The 16,162-nt window shown below is 43.6% G+C and overlaps 1 protein-coding gene across 3 annotated transcripts in view; it reads left to right on the top strand.

The window, feature by feature from the left end:
• The window catches only part of LOC126248900 (uncharacterized), a 367,279-nt gene that overhangs the window by 191,377 nt on the left and 159,740 nt on the right, over positions 1-16,162 (top strand). For 2 of the 3 annotated variants that reach the window (XM_049950371.1, XM_049950372.1), the window contains exon 1: positions 2,620-2,741. The exons of the other annotated variant lie outside the window; for it this stretch is intronic. In XM_049950371.1, the coding sequence (XP_049806328.1) occupies positions 2,634-2,741 (108 nt within the window). In that variant the 5' untranslated portion in view covers positions 2,620-2,633. Of the gene's footprint in view, positions 1-2,619; positions 2,742-16,162 lie in introns of those variants that run through there. 3 annotated transcript variants of the gene reach the window in all.

The raw sequence follows: 16,162 nt of genomic DNA on the forward strand, positions 1-16,162 counted from the left end.
GAGTTTAAATGTAAATGTAGATGTAGATGCTTCTCCACGGCAACGCAAGGCCTCACACTAGCCTGCACACTCGATAGGAGCTCGTAAAACTTCATTTTACTGTTCTTCCTCATCCACCCTACAGCCCGGATCTCGCACCTTCCGACTTCCATCTGTTTGGCTCAATGAACGTTGCTCTTCGCCGGCAACACTATGTGGATGATGGGGATGTTATTGATGCAGGAAGACGTTGGATCCGACGTCGGCCAGTGGAATGGTACCGAGCAGGCATACAGGCATAAAGGCAGTCGCATTGAGCGGAGGTTATGTTCAAAAGTAGAGTTTTGTAGCGAAAAGAGTGAGGAATAATACGATGTATTGGAATCCCGAATAAAACCGACTTGCTTTCTGAAAAAAAGTAATGCATTGCTTGCTGAAAGCCCCTCATAGATTGAAGTGTTAGGAAGTCATTTCTGAAGGTATTTGTCTGGAGTGTAGCCTTGTACAGAAGTAAAACATGGACGAGAAGCGCTACAGACAAGAAGAGAATAGACGCTTTTGAAATATTGTCCTAAATAAGAATAATGAAGATAAGATGGACAGACCCAATAACTAATTAAGAGGTACTGACTGCCGGCCGCTGTGGTCGAGCGGTTCCAGGCGCTTCAGTCCGGAACCGCGCTGCTGCTACGGTCGCAATTTCGAATCCTGCCTCGGGCATGGATGTGTGCGATGTCCTTAGGTTAGTTCAGTTTAAGTAGTTCTAAATCTAGGGGACTGATGACCTCACATGTTAAGTCCCATAGTGCTTAGAGCCATTTGAACCATTTTGAGACACTGACTGGAATTGCGGAAAAAAGAAATCAGTGGTGGTACCTGACTGAAAAAAGGGACCGGTTGATTGCACACAGCGCGAAGAATCAAGAAATCGCCTGTTTGATAATGGGGGGAAGAGAAGGGAGTAACAATTGTATGGAGAGACCAAGCTTTGAATACAATAAGAAGGTTCAAATGGATATAGGTTGCAGTAAGTGTATAGAGGCTGGTTCCCCTTATTCCGCCTCAGTTACGCTATGTCGGCGATTGCTTCGCAAACACTTTCTTCATGTACGCGTCCCCCATAATTACTGTGCCACGCAAACATTAGGGTCACACTCGTCTAGTGTGAGACATTCCCGGGGGGGGGGGGGGGGGGTCCACTGGGGGCCGAACAGCACAGTAACCATGGGTTCGGTGTGGGGCGGCGGTGGGGTTCGTGGACTGCTGTAGTCTGCTGTGGGGTTGTGTACCACTGCGGACTACCGCGGGGACGAAGCCTCTCCGTCGTTTCTAGGTCCCCAGTTCCATACAATACAATACTGTGGTGTCACCGCCAGACACCACACTTGCTAGGTGGTAGCCTTTAAATCGGCCGCGGTCCGTTAGTATACGTCGGACCCGCGTGTCGCCACTATCAGTGATTGAAGACCAAGCGCTGCCACACGGCAGGTCTAGAGAGACTTCCTAGCACTCGCCTCAGTTGTACAACCGACTTTGCTAGCGATGGTTCACTGACAAAATACACTCTCATTTGCCGAGACGATAGTTTAGCATAGCCTTCAGCTACGTCATTTGCTACGACCTAGCAAGGCGCCATTATCAGTTACTATTGATATTGATTGATGTACCGTCAAGACCGACGTTCTTCATTAATGGATTAAAGTTATGTATTCCACCAGCTACGTCCGTTTTTCTAAATTCTAATTTCCTTGTCCTGTTCCAGACCTCACGCCAGCCTGCGTGAGCTAAAACGCGTGCCTTTCGGCCTCCTCTAGTAACACGGTGTTGGCTCTCCTGCCAACCAAAACAAATACAATACAATACAACTGTACGGAGATGAAGAGGCTTACACCGGACAGAGTAGCGTGGGGGGCTGCCACTCTCTGGACAACAATAACAACAAGTAAAAGTCGTTAAACTACTGAAATTGACAATGAATGGTGATAGCGTTCGATTTGTTGTGAAGGTATACACTGCACTGTCTAAACAGATTGATTTATCATGTCGAATCAAATGGCTCCAAGCACTATGGGACTTAACATCTGAGGTCATCAGTCCCCTAGACTTAGAAATACTTAAATCTAACTAACCTAAGGACATCACACAAATCCATGCCCGAGGCAACATTCGAACCTGCGACCGTAGCAGCAGCTCGGTTCCGTACTGCAGCGCCTAGAAGCGCTCGGCCGCAGCGGCCGACGTTTATCATGATGAGCCATTGACAGGAGTCAAGCTGGTCAGTCACATACATGCCACTGTAATATCACCAAGTACTAAGTTAGTATGTTTGGTTGTTTGTTACTTGAGCATTTTAGGTACTTATTCAGAACAAAACTGCGGAGCAATGACATAACGAAACTACACAAAGTCCGAACTTCTCTGCCGCTTCCCGGAAGAGTACAGTTCAGCTGTGAATCATGGTGGAGATAATAAAGTGGCTTGGAGGGTCATGTTGTTGTTTTCATTAGGTCGTATGTCACATATCTTTACTACCTGTTGACATGGGTAACCTGAAGTAATGGTGTATCATTTCCGCTGGCCACCCTACCGTCTGCGGAGCGAACTACAGAAGGTCATTGCAAACGGCCGCAGAACGAAGCATAGGCAGTTGACATATGGCAACCTGCCACAGCGGACCAGCTCGCTGCCGCCGCGACGTGAGTGCCCCCACGCCCTGCTGTTTCTCAACGGGTTTTGACTTCATCCGCAGTGCTCGCCGACAGGTGATGAACTCAGAACGTTGCCTCGTCTCGTAAAAAGTTACCTTGCGTGATACATTTTCAATCTTCGCCGAGTTTTCGAGTGTTACTAACAATACTTGCGTGTGGTTCAACAACCGCGTGTAAGTTTTGCAACTGCACGCCACTTCAGTGACTTGGGTGCCCCTGACATACCCCTGTTATCCACTCGGCGAAACAAAATCCTTCGTTCAATGTAGAATCCGAAACACGTGTCGTTCCTCGTTCCTGGCGATTCTTGAAATCTTCCAATGGTGAAGGCTAGATTAAAGGCAGATTGAAAATTTTCATGGCCTTGTTGGGATTCGACACTGCGACCTCTCGATTTAGAGGCACGTGCTTTACCGCTAGACCGCCAGACCGGACACAAGTGTTACTAATACTGGGACAGACCTGGCTGGAGCCAGAACGTCATGAACACTGGACGCCACTTCGGTGACTTGGGTGTCCCTGACAAATGGTTCAAATGGCTCTGAGCACTATGGGACTCAACTGCTGTGGTCATAAGTCCCCTAGAACTTAGAACTACTTAAACCTAACTAACCTAAGGACAGCACACAGCACCCAGCCATCACGAGGCAGAGAAAATCCCTGACCCCGCCGGGAATCGAACCCGGGAACCCGGGCGTGGGAAGCGAGAACGCTACCGCATGACCACGAGATGCGGGCTGTCCCTGACATACCCCTGTTATCCACCCGGCGAAAGAAAATCCTTCGTTCAATGTAGAATCCGAAACACGTGTCGTTCCTCGTTCCTGGCGACTCTTGAAATCTTCCAATGGTGAAGGCTAGATTAAATGCAGATTGAAAATTTTCATGGCCTTGTTGGGATTCGACACTGCGACCTCTCGATTTAGAGGCACGTGCTTTACCGCTAGACCGCCAGACCGGACACAAGTGTTACTAATACTGGGACAGACCTGGCTGGAGCCAGAACGTCATGAACACTGGACGCCACTTCGGTGACTTGGGTGTCCCTGACAAATGGTTCAAATGGCTCTGAGCACTATGGGACTCAACTGCTGTGGTCATAAGTCCCCTAGAACTTAGAACTACTTAAACCTAACTAACCTAAGGACAGCACACAACACCCAGCCATCACGAGGCAGAGAAAATCCCTGACCCCGCCGGTAATCGAACCCGGGAACCCGGGCATGGGAAGCGAGAACGCTACCGCACGACCACGAGATGCGGGCTATCTCTGACATATCCTGTTATCCACCCGGCGAAAGAAAATCCTTCGTTCAATGTAGAATCCGAAACACGTGTCGTTCCTCGTTCCTGGCGACTCTTGAAATCTTCCAATGGTGAAGGCTAGATTAAATGCAGATTGAAAATTTTCATGGCCTTGTTGGGATTCGACACTGCGACCTCTCGATTTAGAGGCACGTGCTTTACCGCTAGACCGCCAGACCGGACACAAGTGTTACTAATACTGGGACAGACCTGGCTGGAGCCAGAACGTCATGAACACTGGACGCCACTTCGGTGACTTGGGTGTCCCTGACAAATGGTTCAAATGGCTCTGAGCACTATGGGACTCAACTGCTGTGGTCATAAGTCCCCTAGAACTTAGAACTACTTAAACCTAACTAACCTAAGGACAGCACACAACACCCACCCATCACGAGGCAGAGAAAATCCCTGACCCCGCCGGGAATCGAACCCGGGAACCCGGGCGTGGGAAGCGAGAACGCTACCGCACGACCACGAGATGCGGGCTATCTCTGACATATCCTGTTATCCACCCGGCGAAAGAAAATCCTTCGTTCAATGTAGAATCCGAAACACGTGTCGTTCCTCGTTCCTGGCGACTCTTGAAATCTTCCAATGGTGAAGGCTAGATTAAATGCAGATTGAAAATTTTCATGGCCTTGTTGGGATTCGACACTGCGACCTCTCGATTTAGAGGCACGTGCTTTACCGCTAGACCGCCAGACCGGACACAAGTGTTACTAATACTGGGACAGACCTGACTGGAGCCAGAACGTCATTAACACTGGACGCCACTTCGGTGACTTGGGTGTCCCTGACATACCCCTGTTATCCACCCGGCGAAAGAAAATCCTTCGTTCAATGTAGAATCCGAAACACGTTTCGTTCCTCGTTCCAGGCGACTCTTGCAATCTTCCAATGGTGAAGGCTACATTAAATGCAGATTGAAAATTTTCATGGCCTTGTTGGGATTCGACACTGCGACCTCTCGATTTAGAGGCACGTGCTTTACCGCTACACCGCCAGACCGGACACAAGTGTTACTAATACTGGAACAGACCTGGCTGGAGCCAGAACGTCCTGAACAATTTGTAGTCTGGAGATACATGATTATTTCATGGTATTTTCCGGGATAAAAGGCACAATTGGGTGTACGTCTAGTGTATAAATAAATTAACCGTATTCAGATGGCTGTTGATTATTTGCTGAGCGACACAGCAGTATCCATACACTGAATGGAAAAGTCACTGGTAAGATCTCTGAAACGACTGTAGGCGGTCAAGTTCATTCAGTGGTCCAGGAAGAGTTCCCAGCATGGGATCTGTGCAAGTGTTCCATTGCTAATGACATCGTCGTCGACAGCACGTTAAACCTTAATTTGCCTCCATTTTCGTGTGGAAGAGATCTGTTAAATCTGCTGTCTTCCTGAAAAAATAATTGAAAAAGGGAACATGTCCCCTCTGTTCTGCTGATGGAAGTAAGACTCTATGACATAGAGTTTGAGTTGTAAACTACCGTAGGCTACAATAAGTAAGCGTAGACTATAGTACTTTTCATTGCAGCCTTGGTCAGTTAAAGTCATACCTGTGTTGAAATTCTTCCAATCCCTCTGTGGCATCAATCAGCAAACCAATGTTTAATAGTATTAGTTGAAAACAGTCTTGGTTGCAATTTTAGTTTGTTTATTTATCAACTATGCGTTTCATCTTATTTAGGCATCTTCAGGCTGATCTACATAGAAAACAGAGAACAACTACATCTATTTAAGAATCGCGATCCTTAAATAAACGTATTTGTTCTCTGTTTTCTATGTAGATCAGCCTGAAGATGCCTAAATAAGGTGAAACGCGTAGTTGATAAATAAAAAAACTAAAATTGTAACCAAGACTGTTTTCAACTAATATCATACCCGTGTTACCTGTACATTGCGTGTGTTGCATACCTATCAGGCGTTACATCATATCGAACGCTTTACTTACGTTTGCGATCAGTGTCTCACTAGATTCCCCTAGAAACTGGAAGCAGTGAACCGTCTAGAAACTGAATGAGGCTATATAAAGAGCTACATAAACTGTAAAACATTTTTGTTATACATAGTTGTCCTCCTGTCTGTTACTTGAAAATAAACAGTATTAATAGCAAAACTGAAACTGTCAATGTTTAATTCAGGTTTTATTCGAAAACTGTTGATTTGTGCCGTAAAAAAGACGGATGGTATAGTAAAAGAAAATAGTACGGATTTGTCACATAACGCTAGAAAACGCAATTTTCCTAAAAAAAAAAGGTAAAATTAAAAGAAACGCAAAACAGAAATATATCCAACATCGATTCAATATTTCGTCGAACTTACGTGAAACATGTCTCCCTTATTCATAACCAACTTTTACATTTGTCAATAATAACAGGACACAGGAAACTCCTGTCTTTGGTCATGATGAACAACGTTCGGTTGAGTATAAAATAACAACAATCATTATATATGTTTTTTATGTCTGCGCATGTAAACTGTATTTGCATCAAAAGCAATTCCTTTGGTTACATAAAAGTGCAGCAGTTACTCGATCAGCTAATTTTTACTACTTATAAAATGCGATTTATACTCTAAAAGGATATGTAATACATTGTGGACTAACGCTGAATGATGTGTGGTTCTAATTATGTGCAAAATCAACCACCAAACGAATAAAGAGAAGTTGTCGGACCCCAGTTCCTCTGTCGCACAACTATCGAACCATAGTTCAGGTGCCCGCATCTCGTGGTCGTGCGGTAGTGTTCTCGCTTCCCACTCCCGGGTTCCCGGGTTCGATTCCCGGCGGGGTCAGGGATTTTCTCTGCCTCGTGATGGCTGGGTGTTGTGTGATGTCCTTAGGTTAGTTAGGTTTAAGTAGTTCTAAGTTCTAGGGGACTGATGACCATAGCTGTTAAGTCCCATAGTGCTCAGTGCCATTTGAACCATAGTTCAGGTAGTGCGCAACTCAACGTATGGGTGAGTCAGTTGCCAGTGTGTTGTCCTATTCTGAGCCTCCTAATCTTTATCCTGTCTACTTTTCCCTGGTTTACGTATTTGTATAGCGTTACTTTAAATGAAAATAATTAAGCATGAAGTGTTTCACACAACGTACGAGCACGTGTAAGACTCGCCTGTAAAACACACGTGGCTTGGTGAGCGTGCCGAACCGTCAATGGTGACTGAACTGTTAGCATCATATCAGGCTTGTCACACTACTCCATAGCAGAGTACGAGTACTTTTCGCTCTCGAATAATCGTTACTATCAATAACATTCCATGGAGCCATTCGTTCCCTTTATCATGAGATATTTTTCCCAACGATTTGAAAAAAAATTTGCTTGGTTTATCTGTCTTAACGCAACTTTCGTTGGACAATACTGTAAGTGACTAGCCTGTCTGTTTCCTGCAATCTATACAGAAATTCCTGGTGTCCCAGGGGGCTTTAACGTAAGAATACGGTGCGAGACACGAGAGCGTGGCATATAAGCGTGCCTTAGGAGACATGTGACCGCTGCAGAATGCCGTCCGACCGCTGCTGACCCCTGTTTGCAATCGGATTGCAAAACATGTTGACAGCAGTGTTGCTGACTGCTTATCGCTGTGAGCGTGGCCAGTTTTGCAGAGCAGGAAAGCGACCTCTTTGTTTACTCCGGAGCGTGCAAACAATCCGGAACGAGCCTCTGAAAGCCATAATTAATGCTCGTTAGACCCATTTCGCGCTTCGGCCTGCCCTTCAATTAGCCCCAGTTTGTGAGGACGTAAGACCCAGTTAGAAGATGACGCCTTCATTCCTGCGGCCAGGCGGAATGCGGACGCTTAACAGAAACGACAAAAATGTTGTTAGGGAGTTTCGATTTCCATTAAATTCTCCAACCAGCTGTTTTTTCTTGTGAGACTTTTCTCACAGCTGCTGCTCGTGGTCTAACAAGGAAATGGTGGAACGCTTTACTGATGCTAAGTATTCATTCTTTCTTTTTGTCTCTGAAGACAAGATAAGGGTCTGCAAGGAATCTCTTGTAGCTAGCTAGTTTCGCACTCTAGAATGGAGCAGACGTCCCAGACGGAACACATTAAAACTTATAGAACATGCGCTTTGAAAATGTGGCATTCCTTTTGATGGAAGATACGTGGAGAGAGACAACAAATTTTGCTTTTACTCGCATTTTTGCTGTAACCACACCATGCTCTGAGTAGAAATTGTTCCTAGACACAAAGAGCAAAAATTGGCAGCATTTTTAACGATCCAATACACACAATAACTGATGATTAGTGTACAGATACATGGTCACAAGATTCATCTTACCTTATTTGATTTATTTAACTAATTTCTCTCATTAAGTTCTAACGTCGATCAGTTGTAGAATTTTGGAACACGTATTATGTTCGAGTATAATGACTTTCTAGAGACTAGAAATCTACTCTGTAGGAATCAGCATGGGTTTCGAAAAAGTCGATCGTGTGAAACCCAGTTTGCGCTATTCGTCCACGAGACTCTGAGGGCCATAGACACGGGTTCACAGGTAGATGCCGTGTTTCTTGACTTCCGCAAGGCGTTCGATACAGTTACCCACAGTCGTTTAATGAACAAAGTAAGAGCATATGGTCTGAAGAGTTCCTAGATTACAGAACGCGGCATGTCATTCTCAATGGAGAGAAGTCTTCCGAAGTAAGAGTGATTTCAGGTGTGCCGCAGGGGAGTGTCGTAGGACCGTTGCTATTCACAATATACATAAATGACCTTGTGGATAACATCTGAAGTTCACTGAGGCTTTTTGCGGATGATGCTGTAGTATATCGAGAGGTGTAACAATGGAAAATTGTACTGAAATGCAAGAGGATCTGCAATGAATTGACGCATGGTGCAGGGAATGGCAATTGAATCTCAATGTAGACAAGTGTAATGTGCTGCGAATACATAGAAATAATGATCTTTTATCATTTAGCTACAATATAGCAGGTGAGCAACTGGAAGCAGTTAATTCCATAAATTATCTGGGAGTACGCATTAGGAGTGATTTAAAATGGAATGATCATATAAAGTTGATCGTCGGTAAAGCAGATGCCAGACTGAGATTCATTGGAGGAATCCTCAGGAAATGCAATCCAAAAACAAAGGTAGTAGGTTTCAGTACACTTGTTCGCCCACTGCTTGAATATTGCTCACCAGTGTGGGATCCGTACCAGATATGGTTGATAGAACAGATAGAGAAGATCCAACGGAGAGCAGCGCGCTTCGTTACAGGATCATTTAGTAATCGCGAAAGCGTTACGGAGATGATAGATAAACTCCAGTGGAAGACTTTGCAGGAGAGACGCTCAGTAGCTCGGTACGGGCTTTTGTTGAAGTTTCGAGAACATACCTTCACCGAGGAGTCAAGCAGTATATTGCTCCCTCCCACGTATATCTCGCGAAGAGACCATGAGGATAAAATCAGAGAGATTAGAGCCCACACAGAGGCATACCGACAATCTTTCTTTCCACGAACAATACGAGACTGGAATAGAAGGGAGAACCGATAGAGGTACTCAAAGTACCCTCCACCACACACCGTCAGGTGGCTTGCGGAGTATGGATGTAGTAGATGTAGATGTAGAATATCTTCAGACATTGGTTGCCCTGGTGGCGCCGCGTTGGAAGTTTAGGGCACCGCTGGGCACCAATGTCAACACAAACTCACACCAAGTCGTGTCAAGATCGAAACACACGACGAGTAGCGATGTATCCGTACAATAATCACAAAGGTGGTTGGGTCCCCTGCAGGCGATTCTCGCGTTTGGAACTGATACTTACGTTTATCATCAGCATACAAAATTATAGATCACAGTATTAGACTATCCCCTACTATTTAGATAGCGCAGTGTTTTGTGACGATAAAACAGAACGTGTGGACAACGCTACTAATCACATATCGTCAAAAGATATTTCTTCTTCTAGAAATTTAACGTTTCACTTTCAAAGGCGTATTACGAACTCGTGGACAAATCCTCAACATACGATAAATAAGAAATCGCGAGAGTTCTATGTCCCTGTTCTCGTGTGCTTCCTTGACTATAGGAAAGCCTTTGACTGTGTTGTATGGGAAAAGTTGTGACAGGTGCTAGCACTTGATAGCAATAAACAAAAGTCTGTACAATGATAATCTCGCAGCCGTGAAGACAAGTGCTAGCACGTCTGATTTCTTCAGTGTATCATATGGTGTCTCGCAGGACTGTGTCCTATCCCCAAACTATACAACATCTATGCTGGCAATTTCATTGAGGACGCTCTTAATGGTTGCACTAAAGGCACCTCAGTTGGTAGAATATCTTCTAACAACCTCCGATTTTCTGATGACCTCGTACTTTTAGCCAGCGGTGAAGATGAACTTGCTGAGCTACTAAAAAAAGTAATGGATATCAGCGTATCATACGAATTAGACATAAATCCCAGTTGTCCAAACTCATGATAATTGATCGCGGAGCACACGTCCAACTCATAGGTCGATTAAAGGAACTGGAAATCGTGCATTCTTTCATCTTTCTTGTGTCAAATACCTGCGACACGGTAAATTCTGAAGATGACATAACAAGACGGATCACGCTAGCGTGAGTAGCTATGAAGAAGCTCACCAGTTTCTGGCAGTGCAGAGCAATAACGAACAACACAAAGACCAAGTTTGGGTGAAACACTCGTATTTTCCATCTTCTTTTACATCCGCGAAACTTGGACCCTTAAGCCAGAGACAAGCAGCGTATTGATGCATTTGAGATTTGGTGCTGGCGCAGGATGCTATGAGTACGATGAACCGAAAGGAGAACTAATGTGTCAGTTACTGAACAACTCATTATTTCCAGCCGCCTTTCTTCTCGTGTCAGCCAAAAACATTCTCAATTTCTTTTAAATATTGCGAGAATTACGTCAGATCATGCCAAGCAAATTACACTAGAAGACGAGAAACTAAAATTAGTTGATGAGGTTTGCTATTTGAGCAGCAAAATAACTGATGATGGCCCAAGTAGAGAGGATATAAAATGTAGATTGCCAATGGCAAGAAAAGAAACTAACCTAAAAACTATGGCTTGTAGAGCTATAATTATTTGTCTGCAAATGACGCAAATACTGAATTAATGTTGTTCAGCACACCGTTTTCAGTCCCCAATAGAAATACCTACATTTATACCCGTTACAGCCTGTATCTTGCGTGGCAGGTGGAAAAATTTTGTCATGGTTGGCTCTCCGAAAATATCAGTGACTCTGAGGGAAAGTGATCTATTCCAGCGGCATTGTTTCCACTTAGGTCTTACAGTACTCTGTCAAATTCTTCTCGCAGTGTCATATCTCCATGTCATCTTTACCTACTTTCTCTTATCTTTCTATAAGGTTGTACTTCTGTTCGTTTCTTTTATATAGATCCTCTGTGTATTTATTCCAACTTTCAGCATTCCCTTCTTGCTTAGAACCGGCTTGCCATCTTAACTCTTGATATTCACACAGATGCTTCTCTTTGCTCCAAGGTCTCTTTAATCTTCCTGTGGGTGGAATCTATCTTTCCCTTAGTTTTGCATGCTTCTATAGCCTTGCATTTGTCTTCTCGCCATTCCTGCTTTGTCATTTTGCACTTTTAGTCAGCCTAATTTTTTTACGGTTCTATTCACTTTCCCCTGCTTCATTTTCAGCATTTTTATATTTTCTTCTATCGTCACTTACATTCAGTACCTCGTGTTTTATCCAGGAATTTCTACAAGTCCTTGTCTTTTTACCTATGTGATCCTCTGCTAGCTTCCCCAGTTCATCTCTCAAGGCTACCCATTCGTCTTCTCATGTATTCATTTCCCCCGTTTCAGTCTAACATTGGCTAATGCCCCTCTGAAACTCTCAACAACCTCTGGTTGTTACAATTTATCTAAATCCCATCTCCTTAATTTCCTACATTTTTCAAATATTTTTAGTTTTTATCTGCAGTTTACAACCAATAAATTATTGTCATATTCTACATCTGCCCCTATAAATGTCTTTTTGATATTGCAGTCTCTGTCATACCATTACATAATGAATCTGAAGCCTTCTAACGCCACCAGGTCTTTTAGGTCTTTTCGACGTATGCAGCTTTCTTTCATTATTTATAAAACCAGTGCTAGCGATAATTAAATTCTGCTCTATGAAGATTGTACCTATTGGCTTTCTCTTTCATTAGTTTCCCCCTGTTCATGTCTTACTATTTTTCTTCTACCGAATTATTCTCAACCATTAGAATAAAAGTTTTGTCTCCCTTAATCATCTGAATAATTTCCTTTACTTCATCATAAATTTCAGTGTTTCTTCATCAGTGAAGCTAGTTGGCATGTGAACTTGTACTACTGTAGTGGGTGTCGGCTTCGTGTCTGTCTTGGCTGCTATTAACATGTTCACTATGCTATTCATAATAGATTCACCGCATTTCTATTCTTCGTTCATTATTAGGCTTACTCCTGCATTAACCCTGTATGATTCTGTGTTGATAACCCTCTACTGACCTGACCAGAAATACTGTTCTTCCTTCCACCGCACTTCACCAATGCCCACTATATCGAGCTTCAATGCACCCATTTAATTTTTTAATTTTCTAACTTACTACCCGGCTAACAGTCCACACTTCGACTCATAAAATGCCAGTTTTGTTTTTTTCTGGTGGTAACGTCCTCCTGAGTATACTCTGCGCGGAGATTCGAATAGAATATTTTATCAAAGACGGTGCCATCATCGTTAAGCCATCCAGTAGAGCTGCATTCTCTCCCGAAAAAAATGTGGCCGTAGTTTCCCTTTGCTAACAGCTGTTCGCAGTAACAGCACAGCAAGGACATGTTGGGTAATGTTACGAGGCCATATCAATCATCGTGACTGTTGCCAATGCCTCTCCACAGATTCCACTCCGTTGTGGACTCCATCTGTATTTTTGAGGCACGCAAATGAATCCACCTCGGCAACGTTCATGGTTCATGGGGGGATTTTCATCATGTCAAACCAAATTCTGGATTTCGCGTGCGAAGGTTACACAATTCTTCTTACTAGCCGGCCGGTGTGGCCGTGCGGTTAAAGGCGCTTCAGTCTGGAACCGCGTGACCGCTACGGTCTCAGGTTCGAATCCTGCCTCGGGCATGGATGTGTGTGATGTCCTTAGGTTAGTTAGGTTTAATTAGTTCTAAGTTCTAGGCGACTGGTGACCTCAGAAGTTGAGTCGCATAGTGCTCAGAGCCATTTTTTGAATTCTTCTTACTCAACTATACTAAATAATTCATCGTGAAGCGCACAGTGGTGTGCAACGTACGTTGTTCAAGTATGATTCATTGATGGAGCTTGGAAATAGCGTCTCCATACACATCTCTGTGCGGCCTGCAATTAGTTTCATTCCATCTTATCTTCACCACGCCTCCGGAGGGAAAGAATATGAATATTCTAGATTCGTTATTAAAAACGCTCACGAATTTCAGCTACATTGTCGGTAGCCATATATGCCTCTGTTTATTCAGATAGCTCAGCAATTCTGTGAGGACGTCTGTGGGTACACAAATCTGTCACAACTGCTCTAACCTTCCTTCCATGCATTCACTATTAGTTGCTAACCGAACACAGTACGAATGCACGTATATGGGCATAATTCAGAAAAATACTTTAGGCAACGAAGTGTAGTTTTACAACATCCTACCAATGAATCGAGCCTTCCATGTGCTTTCCCCACAGGTCAACCTATGTGTGAGCGTTCCGTTTCACATAATCGCCCATTGACTCTCTCTGTGTTTTTAAGACGGATACCCAAAGCATTTAGTTCATCGTGTAAACATAAGCAACTGAGTTTTTTAAGTTTGATAAAGTACACAGTTTTATTATTTTTGTACATTTGCTAGCTAACACTCTAGTTTGAAATCTTGTCAAGGTCTGGTTCTACATTTCTGTCGTTTCCTTTGGACATCTCCATAATCTGTTTGAATTCGCTGACTAAAGCTGACATTATCTGGCGGTTCGTTCGTATATAGTATCCGTGATGCACACGCAAAATTTTCACCGTGTTGCCTCTAGTCTGTCAAAAAACTCTTAGCTCAACTAAAAATGCGGCTAAATACTCTGTATGAGTGCACTTTCCGTAGCAGGTGTTGGCGAGGTATAGAACAGAAAAAAAGCTACATCGTCACCATCAGATGAAGCCTTTAAGATTTCATGCGTTAAGAGCGTGATGTTAGTTCCACATAATAAATTTGTTCGGAAATGTAATAATGAAAAGCAATATTGTTCAGAGCGGGTTGTTTTAATTTCCAGAATGTTAATTAACTGTAATTTGAACACTGGTTGTACTCGTATCTATATTATTCATCCTTGCAGGAATATGTAGTATGTGTCGTGTGTCCTGTGCAAATTAAAATTCAAAAATGGGATGTACACCTACATCTACATCTACATGACTACTCTGCAATTCACATTTAAGTGCTTGGCAGAGGGTTCATCGAACCACAATCATACTATCTCTCTACCATTCCACTCCCGCCGGCCGTGGTGGCCAAGCGGTTAAAGGCGCTACAGTCTGGAACCGCGCGGCCGCTACGGTCGCAGGTTCGAATCCTGCCTCGGGCATGGATGTGTGTAATGTCCTTAGGTTAGTTAGGTTTAAGTAGTTCTAAGTTCTAGGGGACTGATGACCTTAGAAGTTAAGTCCCATAGTGCTCAGAGCCAGCCACTCCCGAACAGCGCGCGGGAAAAACGAACACCTAAACCTTTCTGTTCGAGCTCTGATTTCTCTTATTTTATTTTGATGATCATTCCTACCTATGTAGGTTGGGCCTAACAAAATATTTTCGCATTCGGAAGAGAAAGTTGGTGACTGAAATTTCGTAAATAGATCTCGCCGCGACGAAAAACGTCTTTGCTGTAATGACTTCCATGACAATTCGCGTATCATATCTGCCACACTCTCTCCCCTATTACGTGATAATACAAAACGAGCTGCCCTTTTTTGCACCCTTTCGATGTCCTCCGGCAATCCCACCTGGTAAGGATCCCACACCGCGCAGCAATATTCTAACAGAGGATGAACGAGTGTAGTGTAAGCTGTCTCCTTAGTGGACTTGTTGCATCTTCTAAGTGTCCTGCCAATGAAACGCAACCTTTGGCTCGCCTTCCCCACAATATTATCTATGTGGTCTTTCCAACTGAAGTTTTTCGTAATTTTAACACCCAGGTACTTAGTTGAATTGACAGCCTTGAGAATTGTACTATTTATCGAGTAATCGAATTCCAACGGATTTCTTTTGGAACTCATGTGGATCACCTCACACTTTTCGTTATTTAGCGTCAACTGCCACCTGCCACACCATACATAAATCTTTTCTAAATAGCTTTGCAACTGATACTGGTCTTCGGATGACCTTACTAGACGGTAAATTACAGCATCATCTGCGAACAACCTAAGAGAACTGCTCATTTTGTCACCCAGGTCATTTATATAGATCAGGAACAGCAGAGGTCCCAGGACGCTTCCCTGGGGAACACCTGATATCACTTCAGTTTTACTCGATGATTTGCCGTCTATTACTACGAACTGCGACCTTCCTGACAGGAAATCACGAATCCAGTCGTACAACTGAGACGATACCCCATAGGCCCGCAGCTTGATTAGAAGTCGCTTGTGAGGAACGGTGTCAAAAGCTTTCCGGAAATCTAGAAATACGGAATCAACTTGAGATCCCCTGTCGATAGCGGCCATTACTTCGTGCGAATAAAGAGCTAGCTGCGTTGCACAAGAACGATGTTTCCTGAAACCATGCTGATAACGTATCAATAGCCTCTCAATTTTCTATTTACTGTCTTCAGTTGTAGTATTATAGTACAAAAGAATGTCTGAACACTAATATTTGTGCTTCCAAAAAATCTAGATACGACGAAAACATTTGAACGCAGAATGAAAATTCTTCTGAAGACTTTACTTTCGCTTAACGATGAGTACTTCAATTACCGACTGTTCAACTGTGGTTCTAAACATAACGAACAGCAATCTGCATTTTAGAACCGTCTCAAGGTTATTAGTATTCCAATGAACTTTTTGGCTAATTTCAGTTATTTGATGAAGAGCGTATTTTTCTAGATTTTCGTCATCTATTGGTCTAAAAGTAAGGCACAACTCAGTAACAATGACATCTCCTATCAGAGAATTGTCCTAGCAAAACCCTTTGTCAT

Source organism: Schistocerca nitens, chromosome 3 (assembly GCF_023898315.1).
Source record: "Schistocerca nitens isolate TAMUIC-IGC-003100 chromosome 3, iqSchNite1.1, whole genome shotgun sequence".
Taxonomy (NCBI): Eukaryota; Metazoa; Arthropoda; class Insecta; order Orthoptera; family Acrididae; genus Schistocerca; species Schistocerca nitens.